Source organism: Geotrypetes seraphini, chromosome 8, assembly GCF_902459505.1.
Source record: "Geotrypetes seraphini chromosome 8, aGeoSer1.1, whole genome shotgun sequence".
NCBI lineage: Eukaryota > Metazoa > Chordata > Amphibia > Gymnophiona > Dermophiidae > Geotrypetes > Geotrypetes seraphini.
Window position 1 is genome coordinate 11,623,990 of NC_047091.1, and position 23,528 is coordinate 11,647,517.

Sequence of the window (23,528 nt, forward strand, 5' to 3'; positions counted from 1 at the left end):
TATACTGTCTCCCTGTCAATATAATCACTGAAGTCCAAGGAGATAAACTCACCTGCAGTAGCAATGTAACTAGAAATAGAATCCTGTGCTTGACCTATTTTACACCGTGCATAGCCTTGAGAGGCGAGAGTCTAAAGTCAGGCTAGAATTGGCCTTCTCTGAAGCATCCAAGGTATCCACATCATCATCAGATGAACTAGTGTTGTTCAGTTAATTGTTCCTTTTGAGCAAGATCCTGCCTGCCATCTAGAGCACAATTGCTGCTCAGAGATACGTCTAGTCAAAGCCCATAATCGATCTACCATTGGAATATCCATAGGCTGCAGTCCTTTGGAGAGACTACTTTCTTTCTTTTGGAAGGAACTGCAACATAGCCATTCCAAGAATTCAAATTTAGTTAAAAGTATTGCCCTGTGGTAGGAACAAATCTGATTGGATTCCTCAATACTATGTAATCCAGATCAACACAAAAACAACTGCTGATCAGATTCTGACAAACCCTTGATTTCAGTATACGTTGACCATAAAGCACAGTAACAGGTGTTATCTGGGGACAGCAGGCAGATATTCTCACATGTGGGTGTCGTCATCCACGGAGCCCGGTATGGATAGTGCTAAAAGTATACTGTCACTTTAAACTTCTATGAAGTTTCAAGACTTCCCGCACCGCGCATGCATGTGTGTGCCTTCCCACCTGACATCAGCTCATGGTTCCTCAGTTTCGTAAACAAGCTAAGAAGCCAACCAGAAGAGGTGGGAGGGATGCGAGAATATCTGCCTGCTGTCCCTGGATAACACCTGTTACAGTAAGTAACTGTGCCTTATCCTTGGACAAGCAGGAAGCATATTCTCACACATGGGACTCCCAAGCTTACCGAATTGGATGGTGGGAGAGTTGGCCATTAGAAAGAAAACAAATTATGTAAAACTGCTTGGCCAAAATGACCATCTCGTCTGGAATAGGATTCTAGACAGTAGTGAGATGTAATTGTGTGAATTGAGGACCAAGTAGCTGCTTTGCAAATATCTTCAATCGGAGTAGAATGCAAAAAAACCAAAACAAAAAAAACCCAACCCAAAACACTGATGCTACCATAGCTCGGACTTTGTGTGCTGTACACATCCCTGGAGCTGCAGTCCAGCCTGAGCATAATGGAAGAACATGCAGGCTGCTAACCATATGGAAATAGTTCTCTTGGTTGCAGGCAGGCCCAACCTGTTAGGGTCAAAAGAGATGACAATTGAGGTGAAGTCCTGTGTGGCTTAGTTCTTTGTACATAGTAAGTCAGGGCACACTTACATTCTAAGTATGAAGAGCAGTTTCTCCAGGGTGAGAATGAGGCTCTGGAAAGAAGACAGGAATCATAATTGACTGATTCAGATGAAATTCCATGACTACCTTGGGAGGGAATTTAGGATGCATTCTGAGAATCACCTTCTTATAATGAAACACTGTAAAAGGTATAGAAGGTGTGGAAGGATCCAGTGTTCAGAGATTACACCACAAAGTGAGGCATGTCCATTTGAGTTGATAACACTGCTGAGCAGACGGCTTTCTGGAAGCAGCTATAATAGCTTGTACTGGTTCAGAAAGATTGAAATCTGTTGAAGTCAGGTCGAGAGGTACTAAGTTGTTAGGTGCAGTGATTGCAGCTTGGGATGTAACAGAAATCCTCAATTCTGGATGAGTAGAGATAGAAAAAATCTGCAACACTCAGTTGAAGTAATAATAATAATAATAATTTTATTCTTATATACCGCCTAAGCCATGATAGTTCGAGGCAGTTTACAACAAGATGTGCTGGACAATCAGCGAAATGGTCACAATATAAAGTCATCGAATACAAGTAAAAGAGCCACCGAGGAGCTACTAGGATCATGGTGGCTGACTCTTGTTTGAGTTTAACTAATGACTTCAGAACTAGAGGGACTGGTGGAAACGCTTACAGGAACTTGTGTGACCAATCAAGAAGAAAAGCATCCATCTCGAGACGATGAGGAGAGTACTGTCTGGAGCAGAATTGAGGCAACTTATGATTGTGGGGAGATGCAAACAGGTCTGAAGTGTTCCCCACAGTGCGAAGATATGATGTAAGACTTTGAAGTTGAGTCCGCTTGTGGGGGCGAAGAAATCTGCTGAGCTTGTCAGCTAGACGCAGGGGTGTCCAACTTGCGGCCCCGTGAAGTATTTTGTGCAGCCCCGGTCAAGGGCGATGCAGTATCTGCTACCCCCAGGTGTTTACCATCTTGCCAGCTCCTTCCTCTGTCTTGCTGCAGCGTTTGCACGTTTGTGTGGCCCCAGAAACATTTTTTTCGGCCACTGCAGCCCAGGGAAGCCAAAAGGTTGGACACCTCTGAGCTAGAGCATTATGTTTCCCTTGTACATATATGGCTTTGAGAAATATGTTCCAAGGATTTGCCTAATTCCAAATGTGTTCAGCTTCTTGACACAGATGAAAAAGGAGCCTGTTCCTCCCTGATTGTTGATGTTGTATATGGCCACCTGATTTGTCTGTGGATTTGAGAGACAATCTTGAAACATTTTCAGAGCTTTGCAAATTGCCCGCAACGCTAACAGATTGATGTGGAATGCCTTTTCTTGAGCAGATCATACACCCTGAGTCCTGAGAACATCTAGGTGAGCTCCCCAGAGAGTGGCAGAAAACTGGAACGCTCTTCCAGAGGCTGTTATAGGGGAAAACACCCTCCAGGGATTCAAGACAAAGTTAGACAAGTTCCTGCTGAACCAGAACATTTGCAGGTAAGGCTAGTTTCAGTTAGGGCACTGGTCTTTGACCTAAGGGCCGCCGCATGAGCTGACTGCTGGGCACAATGGACCACTGATCTGACCCAGCAGCAGCAAATCATATGTACTTATATCTGTTGTAAATATTCTGTGATGTGGCAGAATGTGAAACAGCAAGGCTCTGGAGACATTTATTTGTCCGATTTCAACCAGAGGCGAGGTAACTGATTCGTTGGGAAAAGGAAGCCATGGCCTGAATCCACTGAGCTGATCCGAGATGAAGTTTTGGTGGGTAGTTGTAGACTATTTTCATTGTACATTTACGAATATCATATATAATATTTCCTTATTGGATGTTATTTTTTCCTTTTCAAAGGTGTTCTTCTTTGACCTTAAATAAAGATAAATACATTTTTTTTTTAAAAAAAAGGAATTTGGTGGGTTTTGATGGGCTTACACTTTCCACCATAAATGTAGTGGTTAAGAGTAGCTTATGGCCTGGGTCCTCCTCTCTATTGCTCACTCACTAGGCCACTTAAGACACCTGTGTAATGCTCTACTAGGATTTCCCATATTAAGTGCTATTGTTCTAGAACAGTCCAGGTATTCACACCAAAAGGAAATTTAATATCAATCATACAAACAGAACAATTTGATGACTCGACTCAACACAGGCCATGTTTTGGCTCCAAAGCCTGCCTCAGGAGTTCTAGAGTCTATAATACAGAAAATTCATTTAAAAAAATATAAATAAAATATAGTGTGACAATCATATACATTTGGGTTGATTTTTCTGACCTATCATTATTTTGGTCTGTTGTCAAATTCAAAAATAATATTTTGGCACTGTGCTCAAATAATTAAACACAATAGACCTGCACTGATTTGCCACATTATTTCTCTTAACGCAATTACATAGTTATTTGCACTGATCATTACAAAAAATGTCTAATATCATATTTATCCATTGTTGATTCTTTTTTCCTTCCTTTAGTGATTATACAATATGGAGGTATGTTTTTAATTTCATCTTTTTAATGTCTTGCAATTTTTAAATCTAATCTGTTATTTGTGCATCGCACAATACCTATATAGGCTCAAGGCGACTTACAAAGAGAAGGAGAAATACATAGAATACCAGAGTATCAAGTAGGGAGAGAGAAGGAAATCAGCGGGATATTAAGAATAGGACAGAACCTAGACATAGTTTGAAGTTTCTGAATAATGGGGAGGGGATTATAGTAGATGCAGTTGGACTTAGGTTCATGTATAGTTCAGGAATCAAAAAGAAGGGTTTTCAGTTTCTTCCAAAATGCTGCGTAGTTAGGTTCAATTCTGCTAGTTTCTGTGAGGTCATTCCAAGTTTACACTACCAAGAAGGTGAGCATGGAGTGGAATATATTTTTTGTCATAAGGAGGTTAAGATTTCTGTGTGAGGCGGATCATACTGTGGAGAAAAGGTGGATAAGTGGTGCAGCCGAGTTTCCGTAGATTATGTATATAATGTATATATGTATAATGTAATGTATATGTAATGTAATGTATATATGTATAATGTATATATAATGTATATAATACAGGATGTTTTGAATTTTATTCAAGATGGGATGGGCAGCCAGTGGAGTTGCTTGAGGTAGGCAGAGACAAAGTCGTATTTTTTTTCAGTTTGAATGCGAGTCTTATAGCAGTGTTTTGAATGAGCTGCATTTTATGAATAAAGATGGCATTCATTCCCATGTAGGCAGAATTACAGTAATCCAGCTGGGGTGAGATCATTATCTGCACGATTAGGGCAAAATGGTGTTTATGAAGTATGTCTCATGGTGAAGAGGGTTTTCTTCCAGAGGTGGGAAATTTGGAGTTCCATAGATAGTGTGGAGTCCAGGATACAATCTAGGATTTTGGAGGTTTTGTCTATTGTGAGGGTGCTGCTTGTTAGGTGGTATGAAAATAGAGAACTTTGGTTTTCAAGACATTTATCTTCAGTTTGTGGGATGTTGCCCAGGTTTGGATTCTTTCAATGTTATCTGAAGTTCTTTTGGTAACGTCTGTTAGGTTGTTGGTTATAAGAAGAATGAGAAGAAGGTCATCCTCATGACATAATGCTCTTATCCTCGAATTTGATGTCTCCAAGTGAGCTCATGAACAGGTTAAATAGGCTAGGGAAGAGTGGAGAGTCCTGTGGAACGCCAAAGAAGGCCTTCCAGTTGTTGGAGAGTATACCATTCTTTTTGACGATGTATTCTCTGTTCTGAAGGAAGTCAGTAAACCAGCTTAAAATGGTATCTGTTACTGCTATTGTTAAGAGAAGGTGGTGGATGACGGAATCGAAGGCAGCGGAGATGTTGAATTGTCTTGAAATTTTTTTTTATTAGCATGATTATCCTCTTCATATATCACAATTGTATATTCGTTTTTATATTTATTATATATATATTTTTAAATAAATTTCTGTATTATAGTCTCTAGGACTCCTGAGGCAGGCTTTGAAGTTGAAACATGGCCCATGTCATGTCATCAGATTGCCCTGTTCAAATGACTGATATTAAATTTCCTTTTGGACTGACGGCCTGGACTATTCTGTTCTTTCTTTTGTATTGCATCTTGTATGTGCAAAAGTTGATATTCCCTATTTTTAGTGGCTACTGTTCTAGAGACAGGTATATACTACTTCATTCAGATTTACGGGGAAAATGGGATCTAAAATGTAACTAGGTGAGTTTTGTAGTCCAAAAAGAAAAGAATTGGCGAATTTACAGTTGTGATATACACCTTCAAACAAAGCTAAAAACTGTGAATAAATTTTTTTCAATCAATTTTGATAAAGCTTTCTCTCATTAACAAAAAGCACAGTGGGCTTAAAAATTTGTGGGGCATCTACTGGCTGTAGTCTCTTCCATCTCCTTAATTCTTAACCTTGGGATGCTTCTAGATTAGGAGGCATGACTAATCAAACTTGCACTTGTGCATTCTGTGAAGCAATTTTACCAACTTTGTGGCTGCCCAGTGATCAAAGCATCTGTCACTATTCTGAGCAGTATGTTTGGATTCAGCTTATAAAAATTGTCCTAGAAATGTGGCTTTCACCATGGTTGACCGTTCTTTCCATAACCTGAATCCAAAGTTGACATCTTTAGTATCTTTGTGGATACAAAAAAGAAGCCTAAAGGGGCCCCTAACTCTGGACCTAGTTGAGATCATGGCCCAAAACTTTGAATATCTTCATTAGAGGTCCAGCATATCCTCTGAAAAAATTTAATCAATTTCCAAGATGGTTGAGTGGGAAGCTCTGAACCACTTGACATGGAATGACCCTATAACAAAGCAGGTAAGCAGCTGGTATACCTAAATCCTGTCCCACTCCAGCAACTGAGCATAAACAGAAAACATCTGCTGCCGTAAACAAAGCTTAGTACATATAGAAGACCAAACATCCTCCACTACCATGAGAAACCAGGGCATGTATAACTCAGAGAAATCTGGGTTTAGAATCCCTGAGATTTCTGCTGCAAAGGACTGCTGCTTGTAGACTCGGTCTATGCTCCATTGGGAAGTTGGGCCAAGTCCTGACAGTGGCCTACTCATATCTGTTGGAGCTAGAGAAATATTTATGAAAGCAGAACCATCCCCCCATAAAGGGGAGTGAAACCTGCTGAGCTTTTTGTTTTCTGGCTCCATCTGCTGGTAGAGGGGATAACACCCACTTGCACAGATTGGTCTGGCTTGGATGATAAGACAAAATAAAAATAAAAATTGACCTGATAGGTGAAAGGAGGAACTAACTTCATCAGAACAAGTGCTGGAATTCTGGCTCCATAAACCCTCATTTACTTCCCAGGGATATCTTCTCAACTTCAATACACCCACTCTCCCAATATTCATAGCCAGAACACTGCAGCAACAGTCCCAAGGTCCAGAACCATGAACCAGGGCTCCACTGAAAGTGTTGTATCACAGGCTCTAAATCCAGTTAGGTGTCACCCTCAACAAGGGCCATAATATGCTCCCCCCTTTCCTCTAACCTGGGGCTGAGGATTGCTGCCTCCACAGCATCCCCAGTCTCAGGGGACCCAGGCTGTGGAGTGCTCCGTCTATGAGCTGAACCAGGTATCCTCTGTATAGCAGTGTACAGCAATGCCACACAGTCACTAAACCAGCCCTGAATCCAAAATTATTAACATAATATGGAAAGTCACCAGTAAAATCAGGATAGTGCAAATACATGCCTGAAATCTTTGACATCTATGTCAATTCCGTTTTGCACAGGCAAACCGTTTGGCTTGTCCATTAGGTCTCCCTCTTCCTTGAGGTCTCCCAGTTTATCACCATCAAATGTCCCTTTGCTTTTCTTATCTCCTTTGTCATTTTCATCACTCTCTGTGTCCCTTGGTCCCTGTGCCAAATTAAACAGTTCAATTACAGCATATCATTCAGTCTTTTACTTATTTCAGGTAAGCCTCAGCAGAATTTTTTTTATAGCATCCATGCTGCAACATATATATTTCAAAGATTTAACATTAACACAAAAGCAAAAAAATTTGATTTTTTTTTTAATTTTATTATTTTTTTTAGGCAGCTCAGGGGCAGAAAATATTGCCACAAATCTGCAGCATGCTTACAAGCACTTACGAATAACTTAATATGCAAAAAAGGTTAACTTAAAAAAAAGTAAAGTGGTAATGGACAAGATCATGAAATTATTATATTTCAGCCTCTTCTCATTTTTCTTTTATTGCTTTTTTAACTACACATTACACTATGGGCTCCCTTTTACTAAGGTGCACTAGCGTTTTTAGCGTGCGCTAAAGATTAGCACATGCAAACCACGCGCAACCACGTGCAAACCACGCACTAACAAAAAATAGTAACGCAAGCTCTATGGAGGCGTTAGCATTTAGCACACGCGGCATTGTAGCGCATACTAAAACCGCTGACGCACCTTAGTAAAAGGAGCTCTATGTTTCTCCAACATAATTTCTTACCTTTGAATTACGGCAAACTTCCTTGGCCTATCCTCTTCTTGCTCCTGTCATCTCCTTTATTCTTTACAGTCTCTTTCCCGCTCTATCAGCCCAATTTGACTATCTCCTCCTTCCCCCTTCTCATTCAGTCTTATGTTCACCATTAGGCAACTGCCATCTCCCCAGGCCTCAATTCTAGCTATTCTTTCTGTTCCTTCTTAAAGCTACAACTCCTGACAAGATACAGCACTTCAGTTTAATTGGATTCAACACATATTGGTAATAAATCTGATCTGGTCACACAAAACTCTGAAGAAAGTGCTTGTACAACAGTGTCTGCTATAAGAAAAGAACCAAGAAAGGCACTAGGAGCTTGTGCTACATGGGAAGGTACCAGCACTTTGGATGGGCTATAAAGGGGATGATAGCTTCAGGTCTAGGCAGGAGGGAGGAATAGAAGATGGCTAGCATGCGAGCCAATTAGCAGCATCAGCTTGAGGGGAAGGAAGAATATAGTTGCATTAGCCTGGGGATTGACAAGGGAAGCAACAGTATAGTTTTACAAACAGAGAAGGCTGCAACATATGAGAATAGGGAGGGAGACTAATTTGACAGTTATACAGAAAACCAATACTTTTCTATAAGTATCAAGCTCAGTCCGGACAATAAAAAGGCCAGAAAAATCCCCTGCCTATCCTCTCCAACAGTTCCTACAGAAAAACAGAACAGGACAGCATGGGCTTACCACTCCACCTGCTGGAAACAGAACAGACTGATAATATCAGGGAAAGCAGAGCCCACTTGCACTGTTCTCAGTCTCCAATTGCTGGCAGAGGAGCGTAAACCCATCCGTCTGTGCCAGTCTGGAGAGACGCTAAATAATATAATTTCACTGATTTTTACAAAAAATGCAGTCCTGATTTATTAACTTGATGCAGTGCTGCACATTAATACAATATTGAATGGTTTACAACTCATAATTAATGACTACAAATTCCCATAAAACACAACCCTCACAAACCCCCCCCCATCTAATCCAAACCTCACAGAACCTTAGGCACCAACTACAAAAACCCTCATTTATGAAATCTGGGATACCAAACATTTCTTCACTCAACGTATAATCAAATTCTAGAATTTATTGCCAGAGAATGTGGTGAAAGCAGCTTGCTTACCAGGGTTTAAAAAAGGTTTGGATAATTTCCTAAAATAAAAGTGCATAAGTGGGAAAATACACTGCTTATTCCTAGGATAAGCAGCATAAAATCTGTTTTACTCCTTGGGATCTTGCCAGGTACTTGTGACCTGGGTTGGCTACTGCTGGAAACAGGATACAGGACTCGATGGACCTTCAGTCTGTTCCATTATGGCAACTCTTATGTTCTTAAAGACAGCAATTCCAACATCCCCATCTCGAGCAACTTCATAACCTGGGCAGTTGGCATACCCCAGTATAAAAGTGGCTTCCTTGACCATGGGAAGATTTTTCAAAGGCTGCTGAGCAGAGATGGTATCCCTCTACCAAAGAAGGGAAGAAGTGTCTTCAGCAGTAGACTAGCTAATCTACTGAAAAGATTTAATAGTAGACATTCAGAATATATCTTTAAAAAGGGGAAGTTTTACTAATAGGTGATTTTAACATACTATATGTTGATTGGGTATCCCTATTGCAGGGTCTTCTAGAAGTAGGGAGATCCTGGATGCTCTACAAGGAGAACTGTTCCAGCAGTTGGTAATGGAACGCAAGCGGGACTGGACTTATTGCTTACAAATGTGGAAAGTGTTTCTGATGTTACAATGGGTGATCATCTGTTATCCAGTGATCACAGCATGGTACGGTTTAATATTGAGACAGGTATAGAGACAGCTCATTCAAAAGTAAAGGTTCTAGACTTTTTAAAAAACAAACTTTGTTCAGATGGGGGGATTACGTCAAGGAATTGTCTGGATGGGAACATCTGGAGGGAGTAGAAATGCAGTGGGCAAAACTAAAAGCAGTTAATGTAAGGGCAATAGACTTTTTTTGTGAGGCAAGTAAGTAAAAGTAAGAGGAAAAGGCTGCTTTGGTTCTCAAAAGTAGCAGCTGAAAAGGTAAGAAATAAGAAGTTAGCTTTCATAAACTACAAAAGATTGCAGAAAGAGGAAGACAGGCAAAAATATTTGGAAAAGTTAAGAGAGACTGGTCATGTAGTCAGGAAAGCAATGGAAGAAAAAAAAAAAATAGTTGATATGGTAAAATGGAGAGACAAACATTTTTTTTTTTAAAGATATATCAATGATAGGAAGAAGTGCAAAAGTGGTATTGTGAGACTCAAAGGTGAAATGGAGAAATATGTAGAAGCTGATAAAGAAAAGGCTGAATTGCTTAACAAATATTTCTGTTCAGTGTTTATGGCTGAAGCACCGGGAGCGGGATAGCAGAAGACAAACACGAATAGGGATGGAAGAGTGGTAGACCCTGATCGATTTTCAGAGGATTGTGTTCGTGAGGAGTCATACTGGAAGAATGGAGATGTAGTCCCTCTCTACAAAAGTGGAAGTAAGGAAAAAGTAGGGATTTACAGGCCGGTAAGTCTGACTTCTGTGGTAAGCAAATTAATTGAAATGCTTTTAAAACAGAGAATAGCAAAGTTTCTTTCTGGAATCTGGTGGATTACATGACCAGAGGCAACATGAAATCACTAGAGGTAGGTCTTGTCAGACAAATCTGGTCAATTTGACAGGGTGACCAGAGAACTGGAGATGTGGCGTATTTAGATTTTAGTAAAGCCTTTAACTGTATTCCACACAGACATCTAATAAATAAACTGAGCGCCATTGGGATGGGCCCCAACGTGACAGGCTGGGTCAGAAACTGGTTGAGTGGAAGATGACAGAGGGTAGTGGTCAATGGCGATCACTCTGAGGAAAGGGATGTTACCAGTAGTGTGCCTCAAGGTTCTGTCCTTTAACATTTTTATGAGTGATATTGCTGAAGGGCTGTCATGTAAGATTTGCCTCTTTGCAAATAATACCAAAATCTGCAATACACACCCAGAATGGTGTGAATAACTTGAAGAAAGGCCCAGCGAAGTTTGAAGAATGGTCTGAAATTTGGCAGCTAAACTTTAATGCTAAGAAATGCAAGGTCATGCATTTGGGCTGCAAAAACACAAAGGAATGGTACACTTTAGAGGGTGAAGAACTTATGTGCATGACAGAACAGCGGGACTTGGGTGTGACTGCATGCAAAGTTCTTAAGGTGGCCAAACCGGTTGAAAAGGTTACAGCGAAAACTAGAATGATGCTAGGGTGCATAGAAAGAGATATGGCCAATAGAAAAAAAGGAGTTATTAATGCCCCCTGTATAAGTCTCTGGTGAGACCTCATTTAGAATATTGTACACAATTCTAGAGACCACAATTCTTGAAACTTGAAACTCCTTCCGGCTCACATGTAGAAGGAAAAACTGAAAGGATCAGCAGAGTCCTCTAGTGAAAGAGGAGGAGGGGATTCAAAAGCTGCAGTGGATTCCTTCTGCACGGTTCATAAGCATGGGGATATTACCCATCTGTCCAGAAAGTCATAGCTATTGTACTAGAACTGCTAATAGATTATCATTAACAAGGCTTTTTTGAGATAGATATGCTTAAGTTTCCAGGCTAAGTGAAGATGGAAAAATTGTTATGAACATGAGCAGTGATCTAGATATCAATAAATAAATACTGTATATACTCAAATATAGACCTAGACATTTGGGCTAAAAAAAAAAAAGTGTTCTCAGTTTACGTGTCCTCCCCCTCTCAAACCCATCACATGCCTAACTTGATCCAGTGGTGAGCCAGGGCAAGACTGATCCTCCTATGCAGTCTCACTACTCAAAATGGCTGATGCGAGTTCCCACAGTAACCTCGCAAGACTGCCATTAGATTAGGTTTCTATTTGAGTTAATTTTTACCCCCTTTTTGTGTGTGTGTGGGGTGGGGATTGGGAGGGAAGGTTCTCTGATTATATTTAGATGGTTTTATATTTAGAGTACCGTATTTGCCGGCGTATAAGACGACTTTTCAGTACCTTAAAATCCTCCCCAAAGTCGGGGGTCGTCTTATACGCCGGGTACTGTTTACATGCCCTTACTTTACATTAGAGAGCTGCACGGGGACGCCCCTAGGGTCGCGGGGATCCTGTGGGGACGCCCCTAGGGTCGCGGGGATCCCATGGGGACGCCTCCGAGGGTCGCGGGGCTGGATGTACTCAGTCTTCTGGATGTATGCGGCTCTTCTTCTCCCTACCTTCTCTGCTTGCAGCACAGAGCCGAACGGAAGTCTTCCCGACGTCAGCGCTGATGTCGGAGGGGAGGGAGGGCTTAAACAAAGCCCTCCCTCCCTCCGACGTCAGCGCTGACGTCGGGAAGACTTCCGTTCGGCTCTGTGCTGCAGGCAGGGCAGATAAGGAGGAGAGTAGCCTCGCGGTTCGAGTGGCTACCAAGGGAGAGGAGCGGCCCGCCCCGCCCCGGTTGCAGCACAGCCGGCCAGGTTCCCTTACTTTTGTGGCACTTCCCCGACCGACCGATAACAGCCCGGGTCCGACAATCCTCCCTGCCCTGTAGCCGCGAATCTAAATTACCTTCTTACAGCAGCTGTAAGAAGGTAATTTAGATTCGCGGTTAAGGGCAGGGAGGTTTGTCGGACCGGGGCTGTTGTCGGTCGGTCGGGGAAGTGCCACAAAAGTAAGGGGACCTGGCCGGCTGTGCTGCACCCGGGGCGGTAGAGAAGGTGTGCGGAAGAAGGGGTAGTCTTATACGGCGAGTATATAACAAACTCTATATTTTAAATGTAAAAGTTGGGGGGTCGTCTTATACGCCCAGTCGTCTTATACGCCGGCAAATACGGTATATATAGTATATATTTCAAGGTTACCCACGCTGCTCCTTGTGACCCTGGGCAAGTCATTTAAATCTCCACTGCCCCAGGTAGATAGATTAAGAGTTCACCTGGACAGATAGAGAAAATGCTTGAGTACCTGATTTGTAACCTGTTCTGAGCTCCTTTGGGAGGACAGACTAAAAAAAAAAAAATTCAAAATCAAATAAATTTCCATGCTAATGGGGGGCCACAGAGATTTAACAACACAGGAGATAAAGAGCCCTGTGGAATACCGTACCTAAAAGGGTAAACTTGGATAGCTTCCCATCTCAGGTTACACAGTTCATATACTTGCCTAGGTAAGATTTAAACCAAACCAATACCCTGGTCTTGAAGACAGCTGCTTGCAGGCAAGCCAGCAAAGTGTCATGGTGGACAGTACCAAAGGCTGCGAGGAAAGCAGCTCTGATATTCCAACACTGTACCAGGTCTAATACAGGCAATCGCTGGTATTTTTAAAGTTTAATGGGAAATCCAAATGGTTTTTCAGTACAGGAGTATCAAAATTAGGAATACACATTTCCTAGAGACAAAACTAAAAGGCTTGGTATTTTGCCCTTATGTAGCTCTCCCGACACTAAAATTGCCAGGTGGCAAGTTTGTACCTCAAAGCAATAGAATCAAGTAACATGAGAAAAGGTGATCCATTTAGTTGGGTAGCTAGCCAAACGTCTAGATACAACTGAAAGGAGGCACAAGAAATCTCTGCCCTATAGGTAACCAAAAAAAAAAAGTGTGTGTTTATGCCAGTGAGATTCGCATCATAAAATACTATGTGGTTACCTTTGTTCCTGTAGCAGAAATACTAAAAATGAAGCAATCTGCTACACTGCATAGCATATAATCAATGCACAAAGAAAGTACCTCAGTGAATCCAAAGGCGTACATCAACAAAAACCTTAAGTCTTTTGTCAAGGTATAAAACAATGATGTATCATTTCTTAACATTGTATTTAATATATACACAAAACACAAGATCAGTGTATAAGCAGTTCCAAAGCTTGCATTCTTCAGCATTCACTAGCCTAAACCATCAATTCCACCAGCTACTATGGAAAAAAGTCAACCACAACCTTTCTAGGTAAAACTCCACAACCTGCTTCTCACAGCCGACAAGAACCGCATCACATTTATAAGATTGCAATACGTAGGGCCTCTCCATCGCTTCACAGCCACAATTTCAGGAAATGGATTCATCCATCTCTCCCTCTCCACCAGTCTTCACAGCTACTCTCCTCCTCCAGCTTATCACATATAGCCGTAGGGCTGGCCCAAGGGTATTTAAACACTCTGAGTACCTTCAGCTACATACCACACTCAGGTGTCCAGCATTTCTTCTTTACCCTACTACCACCAGCTCCCTCTGTTCTCAAAAATGCATGTGGGGCTTTAAAGAACCTGAACACACTCCAGACCAATATCATCCTGCCCCCTCCCCAATACAAACTTCTGGTCAGAAGGTGCAGGATGTGGCTAACCTTGCAAGTATAAGTACTCAAAAAGCCTCCTGCTTTCTTATTGCCATCCCTCCTCTTGCCCAAGAATGTGGACACCTTGTCCACTTAGTAGTGCTGAGGCTGGTCCTGCATGGCAGCACTGGTCTTCTTGCTAAGAGAAGGCAGGGTGTTTAAAAAAACAAAAAACCAACCTTCCCTCCACAAAGTATACACTATTAGAAGCACACAATAAAAACTATCCCTCCCCCCCCCCACACACACACACACTGAAACCTACATTGCAAAAATGTTTAAAACAGTGCCTCACCCCCAAATTTCCCAACCACTCATTCCACTCTCACATTATCTTAGCCCACCCCTAGGATCCAAATGAGGTGAGAGCAATTAAGAATCACTACTTTTGCAAATGGACATTGGAAATGGGTTATGTTTGGGTGTGGAGGGAGGACCGTCAAAATGGCAGGGATGTTTGGGAAATTGAGGGGGGGATGGCTATTTAAATATTTTGCAGCCTCAAGAGGTAGGGAATGATGTATGTAGAGAAAACACAAAAAGAAAAATTTGGTCTTAATTTTCTTTCCTCGAGTCCTCCAAAACAGAAGGGCTATGCCCATCAATCAGCAGATGGAAAATGACATGAACCCTGTCAGATAAAGGGCACCCTGAAGTCATCGTTCACCAGTATTTATGTAAAAAAAAGTTAAGAAAAAACTCCTGAATCTCTTCAGAAAGGGGGGGGGGGGGGAGTATCCAGTGTTTCTAACCACACACTCAAGCGAATCACAGATTTTCCCCAGCGACATTTGCAACCCAGAGCAAAAAAACTCTAGACTGGTCTGGAGGACACTGGAAAATTAGCAGGTAAGATCAAATTTGTCCTTATTGGCCCCAGAACAGCCCAGAAACAAAGAGGAATAACAAAAGCACCCTTTAAACTGGGTAAGATTACAAAATCCCTGCTCTAAGCACTCTCACACCAAATGCCAAGTCTTGTCTGGCAAAGACATCCAACCTAAAAGTACTTAGAAAAAGTATGAAAGGTATGCATATTGTGGCTCTATAACTCTCGATATCCACAAAGCTGCCATCCCTCTGGTCAAACAATCCTTGAGGGTCTCAAGTGATACTCAGTGTCTTTCTTGGTCCCCCATCTCCCCCCCCCAATAATTAATCTAACTTTAAAAAAACAGCATTTATTACCTCCAAGTAATATATGAGGACTCAAATATCCAGTGAGTGGAAGAGATTAAACTCCTTTCCACAATCCTTCTGCCTGAAGAAAGATAAGGCAAACAACTGAGTAACATTAAAAATCACAACCACCTTGGAAAACAGAAACAATCCAAATGGAAACACTGATCTATGTAATCACTAATTCTCTAAAACAGTGGTTCCCAACCCTGTCCTGGAGGAACACCAGGCCAATCGGGTTTTCAGGCTAGTCCTAATGAATATGCATGAAGCAAATTTGCATGCCTATCACTTCCATCATATGCAAATCTCTCTCATGCATATTCATTAGGGCTAGCCTGAAAACCCGATTGGCCTGGTGTTCCTCCAGGACAGGGTTGGGAATCACTGCTCTAAAAGAATGGTTCCTGTATGAAAATGCTTCTAGCTTCAAAACTTACTTCACTGAATAAACGTATCAATACACGACAACTTGGAAGAATAGTCAACAAATACTACTATAAAAAGTTCATCAGACCAAAAAATGTCAGCAATAATTTCTAGGGAACACGCCTTGTATCCAACTATGACAATTTTGGTGTGCGATATGCTCAGTGTGAACTCAAACTAAGAAAGCCACTTAAATAGCACAAAGAGTGCCTTACTTTCACCACCTCTGTCCACACACCATCATCGGATAGCACCTATGTGGGAACTGCAATTAATATATACCCTATGTAGTGAAAAGCATTATTTTAAAATTTCAAACACACAACATATGTATATGTAGCATGTCCCTAGAAGAAATACTAACCAAAAGTGAGAAAAGAGGCGAGGGCTGTTAAAATAAAGGGCTTTTATCTTGCCACAAAAAGATTTCTATAGCGTTTTCGAAAGCATCATGCAGGCAGGCTTTCTCCAGGAAACCTTGTAGTTTAACAAATCTCCAATTTCTCGCATTTGAAGACGACAATGTTTAGCATTGAAAACAAACAGCTATCTCCTGCTGTCAAGTGAACCTACCTGCATAATGGTTGACATTAGAAGCATCATTAATCTCTCCCAATGATAAATTTCAGTTTAATGAATCTTGAAGATTACTAAAATTATCTGCTTTAATATTGAAATTCTATACATATATTTTATATATGTAATTAATCAGATATATGTATATATGTAATGAACGTATATTCCAGCATAACTCCAAAACGCATGGACAGATTTCAACCAAAGTTGATATACATATCAATTACTATCTTGGAAAAAAAAACACTGTGTGGTGGGAAGAGGGTGACATGTAAAGAATCATCAAAAAAGCCATATATTGCTTTGACCAATTGTGTGAAGTTTGGGGAATGTCACACCATGCTGTGCTGTCATTGCTGCAACAATGCCTCCAAGGAAACGTAATGTAATTGACCAAGTGACCAAGTGCAATCAAAGCTGCATCTAGAGCTTCAGAGACAGTACAGCAGCGTGAGGCCCGACTACAAGATATGAAAGAGAGAGCTGCTACATCTAGAGCTTCAGAGACAGTACAGCAGCGTGAGGCCAATTTTATTCCTTTTCCTGAAGATTAGAATAAATACATACCCGGGATAAATAAAAACCAGGGCAACGCCAGGCAATGTGCTAGTAAATTTATAAATAAGAAGTCAATACTCTTGAGCATGCCCTCTTTGGTTTAACAGTACAATTAATTCATCTCTCCTTAATGAAGTCAGAGTCATATGGCAATCTAAAAATATTTGGTCACTCTCCAAGCTTACCTCTAATGGTAAATTGCTATCTGAAGAAGAATTAAGGGCTACCGTTGATTTATCTTCTATATGTCATCAAAATTGGTCATTGCCTAAAGATTATCTCAGTTTATTGGTGTCTACTTTCGCTGACTCCTCAGGCTCTTTGAATTTTTCCACCTTTACCCAATTACTATTGCTTGGTAATATATTTTAAAATTGCATGAACTTAATCTCCCTTTGGATCATATTAGAAACAAGAATTATAAATAAATCCTAAAGAATTTGACTGGATTTACTTTTGGACTTCTTCAGCTCATCTTACTATGTCAGTATCCATCTGCCAATCCACCTATTATGCATAATGCCTATTGGACACCTACCAAAATTGCTAAATTTATTCCAATTTATGCTGGTCTTGCTCCAAGGAACCTGGATCATTGATGCATCTCCTCTTTACATGCCCAAATGTTCACACTTATTGGAATGCAATCTGAATAAGAATTTTGTCTACACTTAGATAATTCACTATCTACATCTTATAAAACAATGATATTGTGTTCTTCAAATCCAGATATCATCATCCACCCAACGCTCATTAGATCTACAATATCATGATTGCTTTGGCTATCCACCTACTTGTAAGAAATTGAAAAGAAAACACCCTTTCAAACTCCACTGAATGGTGGAATCATCTTTGTTCCATTAGGAAATATAAAGAAGTTATAGAAACCAAAAATCATACTTTCCCAGTTTTAAAAGAACTTGGGCACCTCTGGATGATAATTGTAATGTTCTCCAATCTAATTCTGTATGACTGCTACATGCTTATTTCCTTTACTTGTCTTGATACAGCTTAAGACTTGAACCACCTTTCTGTTATTGCTGTTTCTTATATTGGTTTGCATTTGTATTCAAAATTCTCAATAAAACGTTTTAGAAAAATTTGGAAAACAAAATACCCCCAGAAGCATCTAAAGGGCGGGCCTTCAGGATCTTTGCTCCCATTTATAAGAAAGAAGATTATCGAGATAAGAACCTAATCTTTCTTTCCAATGCAACAGGAGCAGAAATCCTAAACTAATGGGACTAAGCAGTCCCTAAAGTCTGGGGCGAGACAGATGAGCCTACTGTCAGCACTAAGGACCCAAAAGCTGTGTCCAGGCGAGCCGCTACATCAACCCTGTAAAACTTTGAGAAAGTGGGTGGTCCATGTCGCCATCCTATAAATCTCCTCAGGCAGCACCACTCAGAACTCTGCCCAGGAAGCTGCCACAACTCTAGTGGAGTGTACTTTCAATGAGATCAATGATTGTTTTCCACTTCCAATGTACCGCTGAAGATATTGCCATGCAAATCAATCTTGAAATGGAAGCCTTGGGAGCTGGTCCTCTGCACTGGCTTGGATTCATTGAGATGAACAAATGATTGGACAGTCAAAACTCATTGGTCACTTCGAGGTACCTGAGAACTCTCCCTGACATCTAACAAATGCAAAATCTTAACTTCTTTTCTGGAACCTATTGGACTGAATGTGTGCAACCGGACCTCTTAACATGGAAGGTCACAACTACAGCAGAAATGGCTCTCTACAGAAATGGTTTGCAGCTCTGAAATCCTTCTTGCTAAGCTGATAGCAACCAAAAAGACTGTCTTAACTGTAAGGTCCATAAGCCAAGCTCCCTGGTTAAGGGCTTATACGTGCCTGACAAAGAGCCTACCAAGTAAAGGTTCCATGTTGGAAAAGGGTGTCTCATTGGTGGACATAGCTGCAACATTCCCTTGAAAAATTTGTAGACATCTAGGTGAGAGGCAAAGGGTTCCTTATCCACCCGTGCACAAAAAGACCCGTGATCTGTACTTTGAGCGAACCAACTGCTAGGCCCTTCTGAAGGCCATCTTGGAGAAAGTCAGGACTGTAGCAATCAACACCGTAGAACAGGGATACACAACTCCGGTTCTCAAGGGCCAAATCCAGTCAGGTTTTCAGGATTTCCCAAGTGAATTTGCATGACACCTATTTGCCTGCACTGCTTCCATTGTATGCATATTGATCTCATGCATATTCATATGCATGTTGGGATATCTTGAAAACCTGGCCTGGTGAGGGCCGAAGTTGTGCACCCCTACCGTAGAGGGTTCCACTTTCCTGCTGTTATACCAGCCTTGGAAGCTCTTCCAAGCCTTAGTATAGGCGGAAAAGGACACCTTGAACGAAGAGTTACAATAATTACCTCCAAATAGCAAAGAGTGCTCAGGAGCCATGCCATAAATTCAAAGTGTTCTGGATCTTCCAGGGCAACCGGATCTTGAGAAAACAGCATCGTATGAACTGGGAGCTTGAGGCTCCTGTCTTTCTTCAGATGCACTAGATCCGCAACCAAGGCCATCACAGCCAGTCCAGGGCATCAAGAATCACGAAACCCAAGTGTCTTACTATTCTTTGAATGACCCTGCCTTTCATGGCCCTGTCACAGGCCACTGTTGTTGTATTAAGGTGTCCATGCCTGCGCTTTCAGGTTCATATTTTCAACTGAAAAATCTTCTCTGCTTTCTTGTTGGTCTCTGATGCCATCAGATCAAATGTTGGGCACCCCCACTGCTGTACAATGCTTTCAAATGCTCTCTGGGACAGGGATCACTCCCCAGGGTCCAGGGTCTGCAGGCTCATTAAGATCAAACAAGAAGTCTATGCGGAGCAGCATTCCCCCTTGCTTAATGACTCTGGAGAGTGTTGAAGATTTCCTGAAATTTACCGGTGTGATAGGTATCACAGATGAATCAAAATTAAGTGGATATATTAAAGTTTAGGGAATTAAAATGAGATCTAGTGAAAAAGCCTGAGACCTTGTAATTAAAAACTGATGTTTAAATTGCTGGATCTGCACTCTAGCTAAGCTAAGAAAGCTCAGAAGTTTGATTTTGTGACTCTTAAGACATAGGCAAATTTATGTACAATTGTTCATAAGGTTCTCAGAGGAGCAGGAAACTTGGGGTTTATACAGAGAGAATCTATTCCTTACAGATTAGAACATACAATGCTAATTGGGAGGTCATACAGAAGTTAGGATGTGTCTGCAGGATGCAGGCCTTTTACTGACATGATTGGTGTCTGACAAAGTCAGAGATCAAAAGTGATTTAAAAGTTATATGGAGAAAAAGTAAAACACTGCCACCTGCTGGGTTTAAAAACTTAACATTAGAATTAAGGATTTAAATATAACATTGATGCAAGGCATTCTTAGAAAGGAAGTCATGTGATCAATTGTGCCATTGTATTCTAAAGCATGATAATTACTACAAATGAAGTCACGTAGGGTATAAATCTGTTTGTTCTTGCTTTATCTTTTTTGGAGAGCACTGAAATTGTGATGGCCTTTATTGGCTCTCCCCAGGCATGTGAAGCATTAATAAAACTTATTTGCTTATTATGGCTTTCCTCATGTCTGTTATTTGAATTCACAGAACGGAGTCTCAAGCCCAGTCATGTGGGAGAGAGAATCCATTCTGGCAATCCTTTTGGCCCCGATATTCAAGTCTTCCAGCCTGGCTTGGACAAGAGCCACCAAGATCCAGGTCAGAGGCCTGTGAAGAGAATCCATTTGAGGTGACCAATGTCACAACAGTGTGTACTGAAGGGGGCGCAATTGGCCAAGGCCCTACCTCTATGGTCATTGCCATAAATCCTAGCACCTGTAGATAATGCCAAGCTGTGGGGGACTGCATCGATAACATTTCTGTAATTTGGTGCCTCAGTTTCGGTCTGCTTGGCTCAGAAAGAAAAACACAACCCGCTGCTGTGTCGAAAACTCCTCCCAGGTATTCCAGGGATTGAGTTAGCTCTAGGTGGCTCTTCCAGAAATTGATTCTCCAGCCCAGACATTATAGTTTGTGCACTATCTGCTCCACTGCTCTCTCTCCCTCCACCATGGACGGTGCTCTGATAAGCCAGTCATCCAGATACAGGTGTACTTGAACCTCCAATTTGCATAAAGTGTGTCACTGCGACCACAATTTCCTTGGTGAAGGCATGTGGTGCTGTTACGAGCCCAAAGGAGAGAGCAGAGAACTGAAAATGCAGTTCCAACATGTGAAACTGCAAGAAACTTCTGTGAGCCGGAAATATGGGAATGCGGAGATAAACCGCTATTAAGTCCAGCGAGACTAGGAATTCTCCAGGCATCACCATCATTCTCATCCTATGAAATCTGGTGTTCTGCAGGGTTCTATTTTAGGCCCCACTCTCTAATATTTTTCTCGCTCCTCTTACCCTTATTCTACAATCTCTAGGATTCACATTCAAGATCTACGCAGACGATATCCAGCTTATTTTTCCACTAGAAACTCATTCACTTGCAACATACTCATCTATCTCAGCAAAACTGGACATTATTGCAGACTGGCTTACAACAAACAAGCTTACCATGTTTACCATGTTGTAGACTGCTTTGCTTGCCTTTGCTGAAAATCTCATTAATCATTAGGGGTAATTTTACTAAGGGAACTAACAAATTATTTGCTATTAACTACCATGCAGCATTTAGGGAGCACCGAATCCATTAGTACACTTTAGTAAAAGGACTCCTATATTACTTAAATATTACAACTAGAAGTAATTCAAAATAGCAATTCATTCACGATACCATCCTTAGCATATAAATATATCCATAAATTAACAGGCATAGCCTATACCATCCACCTCTCAGTATAGAAAGCTGAACTAATAGTAATCCTCCAACTCTCCTTCCATCTTCCACCTCCCAACATATGAATAACCTTAGTGGACAAAGTTTGCTGAATAGATTTTAAGGAGCAGTAAAGTACTAATTTGCATTGTTTTATTTCAGAAATGAAGGAAATCCATTACTTCAGATTGAAGTGGAGCCAACATCGGAGGTAAGATGTGCAACTCTAAGCCATTATTAACTTGTAATGAAATTTCTGAAACCCCTTTGGTGGAACCCCCTTTTTTTTTGTTTTCTGTTCAGGTAATTAACTTATAAACCCCCTCTTTTACTAAGGCTGACGTGTCCATTATATAATATGGACGAACCCTGCTTCCATCCCTGTGGGAGTCCCAAGGGCCAGAGGGGTATCCCCGTGGGAGTACCATGGGTTAGGGGGAATTCCCACAATCCCCGTTCAGACCTCTAAATTGAAGTCATACTATTTTTCTTTGGCTTTCTGCTCTTGATCTTTTTCCTTACTTTACTCATGCTATTGATCACCCTTTCTTCTCAACTTCTTAGCTTATATCTTCAATTGTTTGGACAGAATTTCACTGTGACTTCCCTTCCCTTTTGTTCCACTCCTTCCCTTCCCCCAACCTTTTTGTTTTTATTGTAACCTCTCCTTTCTTTATTCCCCTTATACCAATTTTTGTTTATATGTTGGCTGAATTTTTTGTTTACTGCCTCCCTTGTTATGTCTTTTTAATTTTTGGTTTTATTTAATTTTAATATTATTATTGTAAACCACTTAGACTAACTGGTTGTATTTGCGGTATATCAAATAAATTTAAACTTGAAAACTTTCTGTTAAAATATATTTCCATAGATTACTCCTGAGCTTATCACCTCCTAACTTCATCCTATGCCCTCTCATTCCAGAGCTTCCTTTCAAATGAAAAACTCAACTCGTGCGCATTTAGGCCACGTAGGTATTTAAACATCCCTTTCATATCTCCCCTCTCCTGCCTTTCCTCCAAAGTATACAGATTGAGATCTTTAAGTCTATCCCCGTACACCTTATGAAGACCACACACTATTTTAGTAGCCTTCTTCTGGACGACTCCATCCTTTTTATATCTTTTTGAAGGTGCCGTCTCTTAGACTGTACAAAATGTTCTAAATGAGGTATCGCCAAGTCTTATACAAGGGTATCAATACCTCCTTTTTAGAGAATGACACGGTGGCGGTTTAGCCGCGGGTAACCCGCCAAAAATGGGGAATGAAAATTAGCAGCCTCTGCGGGGACGGGGACAAGGCCATCACCGCCCCGTGGAACGGTGAATGGTCTTGTCACCGCAGTGAGGCATAAAGGATCGTGCGGTCCCCGCAGCCCCCACCCGCCCACCCGCACGCCGGCTCGATCGTTTAACCAGCTTCCTCTCTCCACCTCACCTTAGTTTGCCGGCTTTCTTTTTCGGCGACCGGAACGCTTTCAAAAGAGCCGCGCATGCGCGGCTGCTCAGTATTCAATCTTCTGCTCTGACCCAACCGGAAACAGGAAGTTGCAGCAGAGCAGAAGATTGAACTTTGAGCAGCCGCGCATGCGCGGCTCTTTGAAAGCATGCCGGTCGCCGAAAAAGAAAGCCGGCAAACTAAGGAGAGCTGGAGAGAGGAAGCTGGTTAAACGATCGAGCCAGCGTGCGGGTGGGGGCTGTGGGGACCGCGTGTTCCGGCTCACACAAGGAAGGAGGGGGTGAAAGGGAAAAGTTTATCTTCCTTGGAAATGTGGAAGGCAGAGTGGGGAGAAGACGTTGGAAGGGAAGAAGAAAGATGCCAGACTATGGGGGAGCAGAGGGAAGAAGATGGGTGCTAGACCAATGT

At 41.5% G+C, this 23,528-nt stretch overlaps 1 protein-coding gene across 16 annotated transcripts in view; it reads right to left on the minus strand.

Annotated features, from left to right (window-relative positions):
- The window catches only part of PUM1 (pumilio RNA binding family member 1), a 235,689-nt gene that overhangs the window by 126,691 nt on the left and 85,470 nt on the right, over window positions 1-23,528 (minus strand). For 13 of the 16 annotated variants that reach the window (XM_033955218.1, XM_033955222.1, XM_033955216.1 and 10 more), the window contains one exon: window positions 6,973-7,139. The exons of the other annotated variants lie outside the window; for them this stretch is intronic. In XM_033955218.1, coding sequence (XP_033811109.1) covers window positions 6,973-7,139 — 167 coding nt within the window. The remainder of the gene's footprint in view (window positions 1-6,972; window positions 7,140-23,528) is intronic. 16 annotated transcript variants of the gene reach the window in all.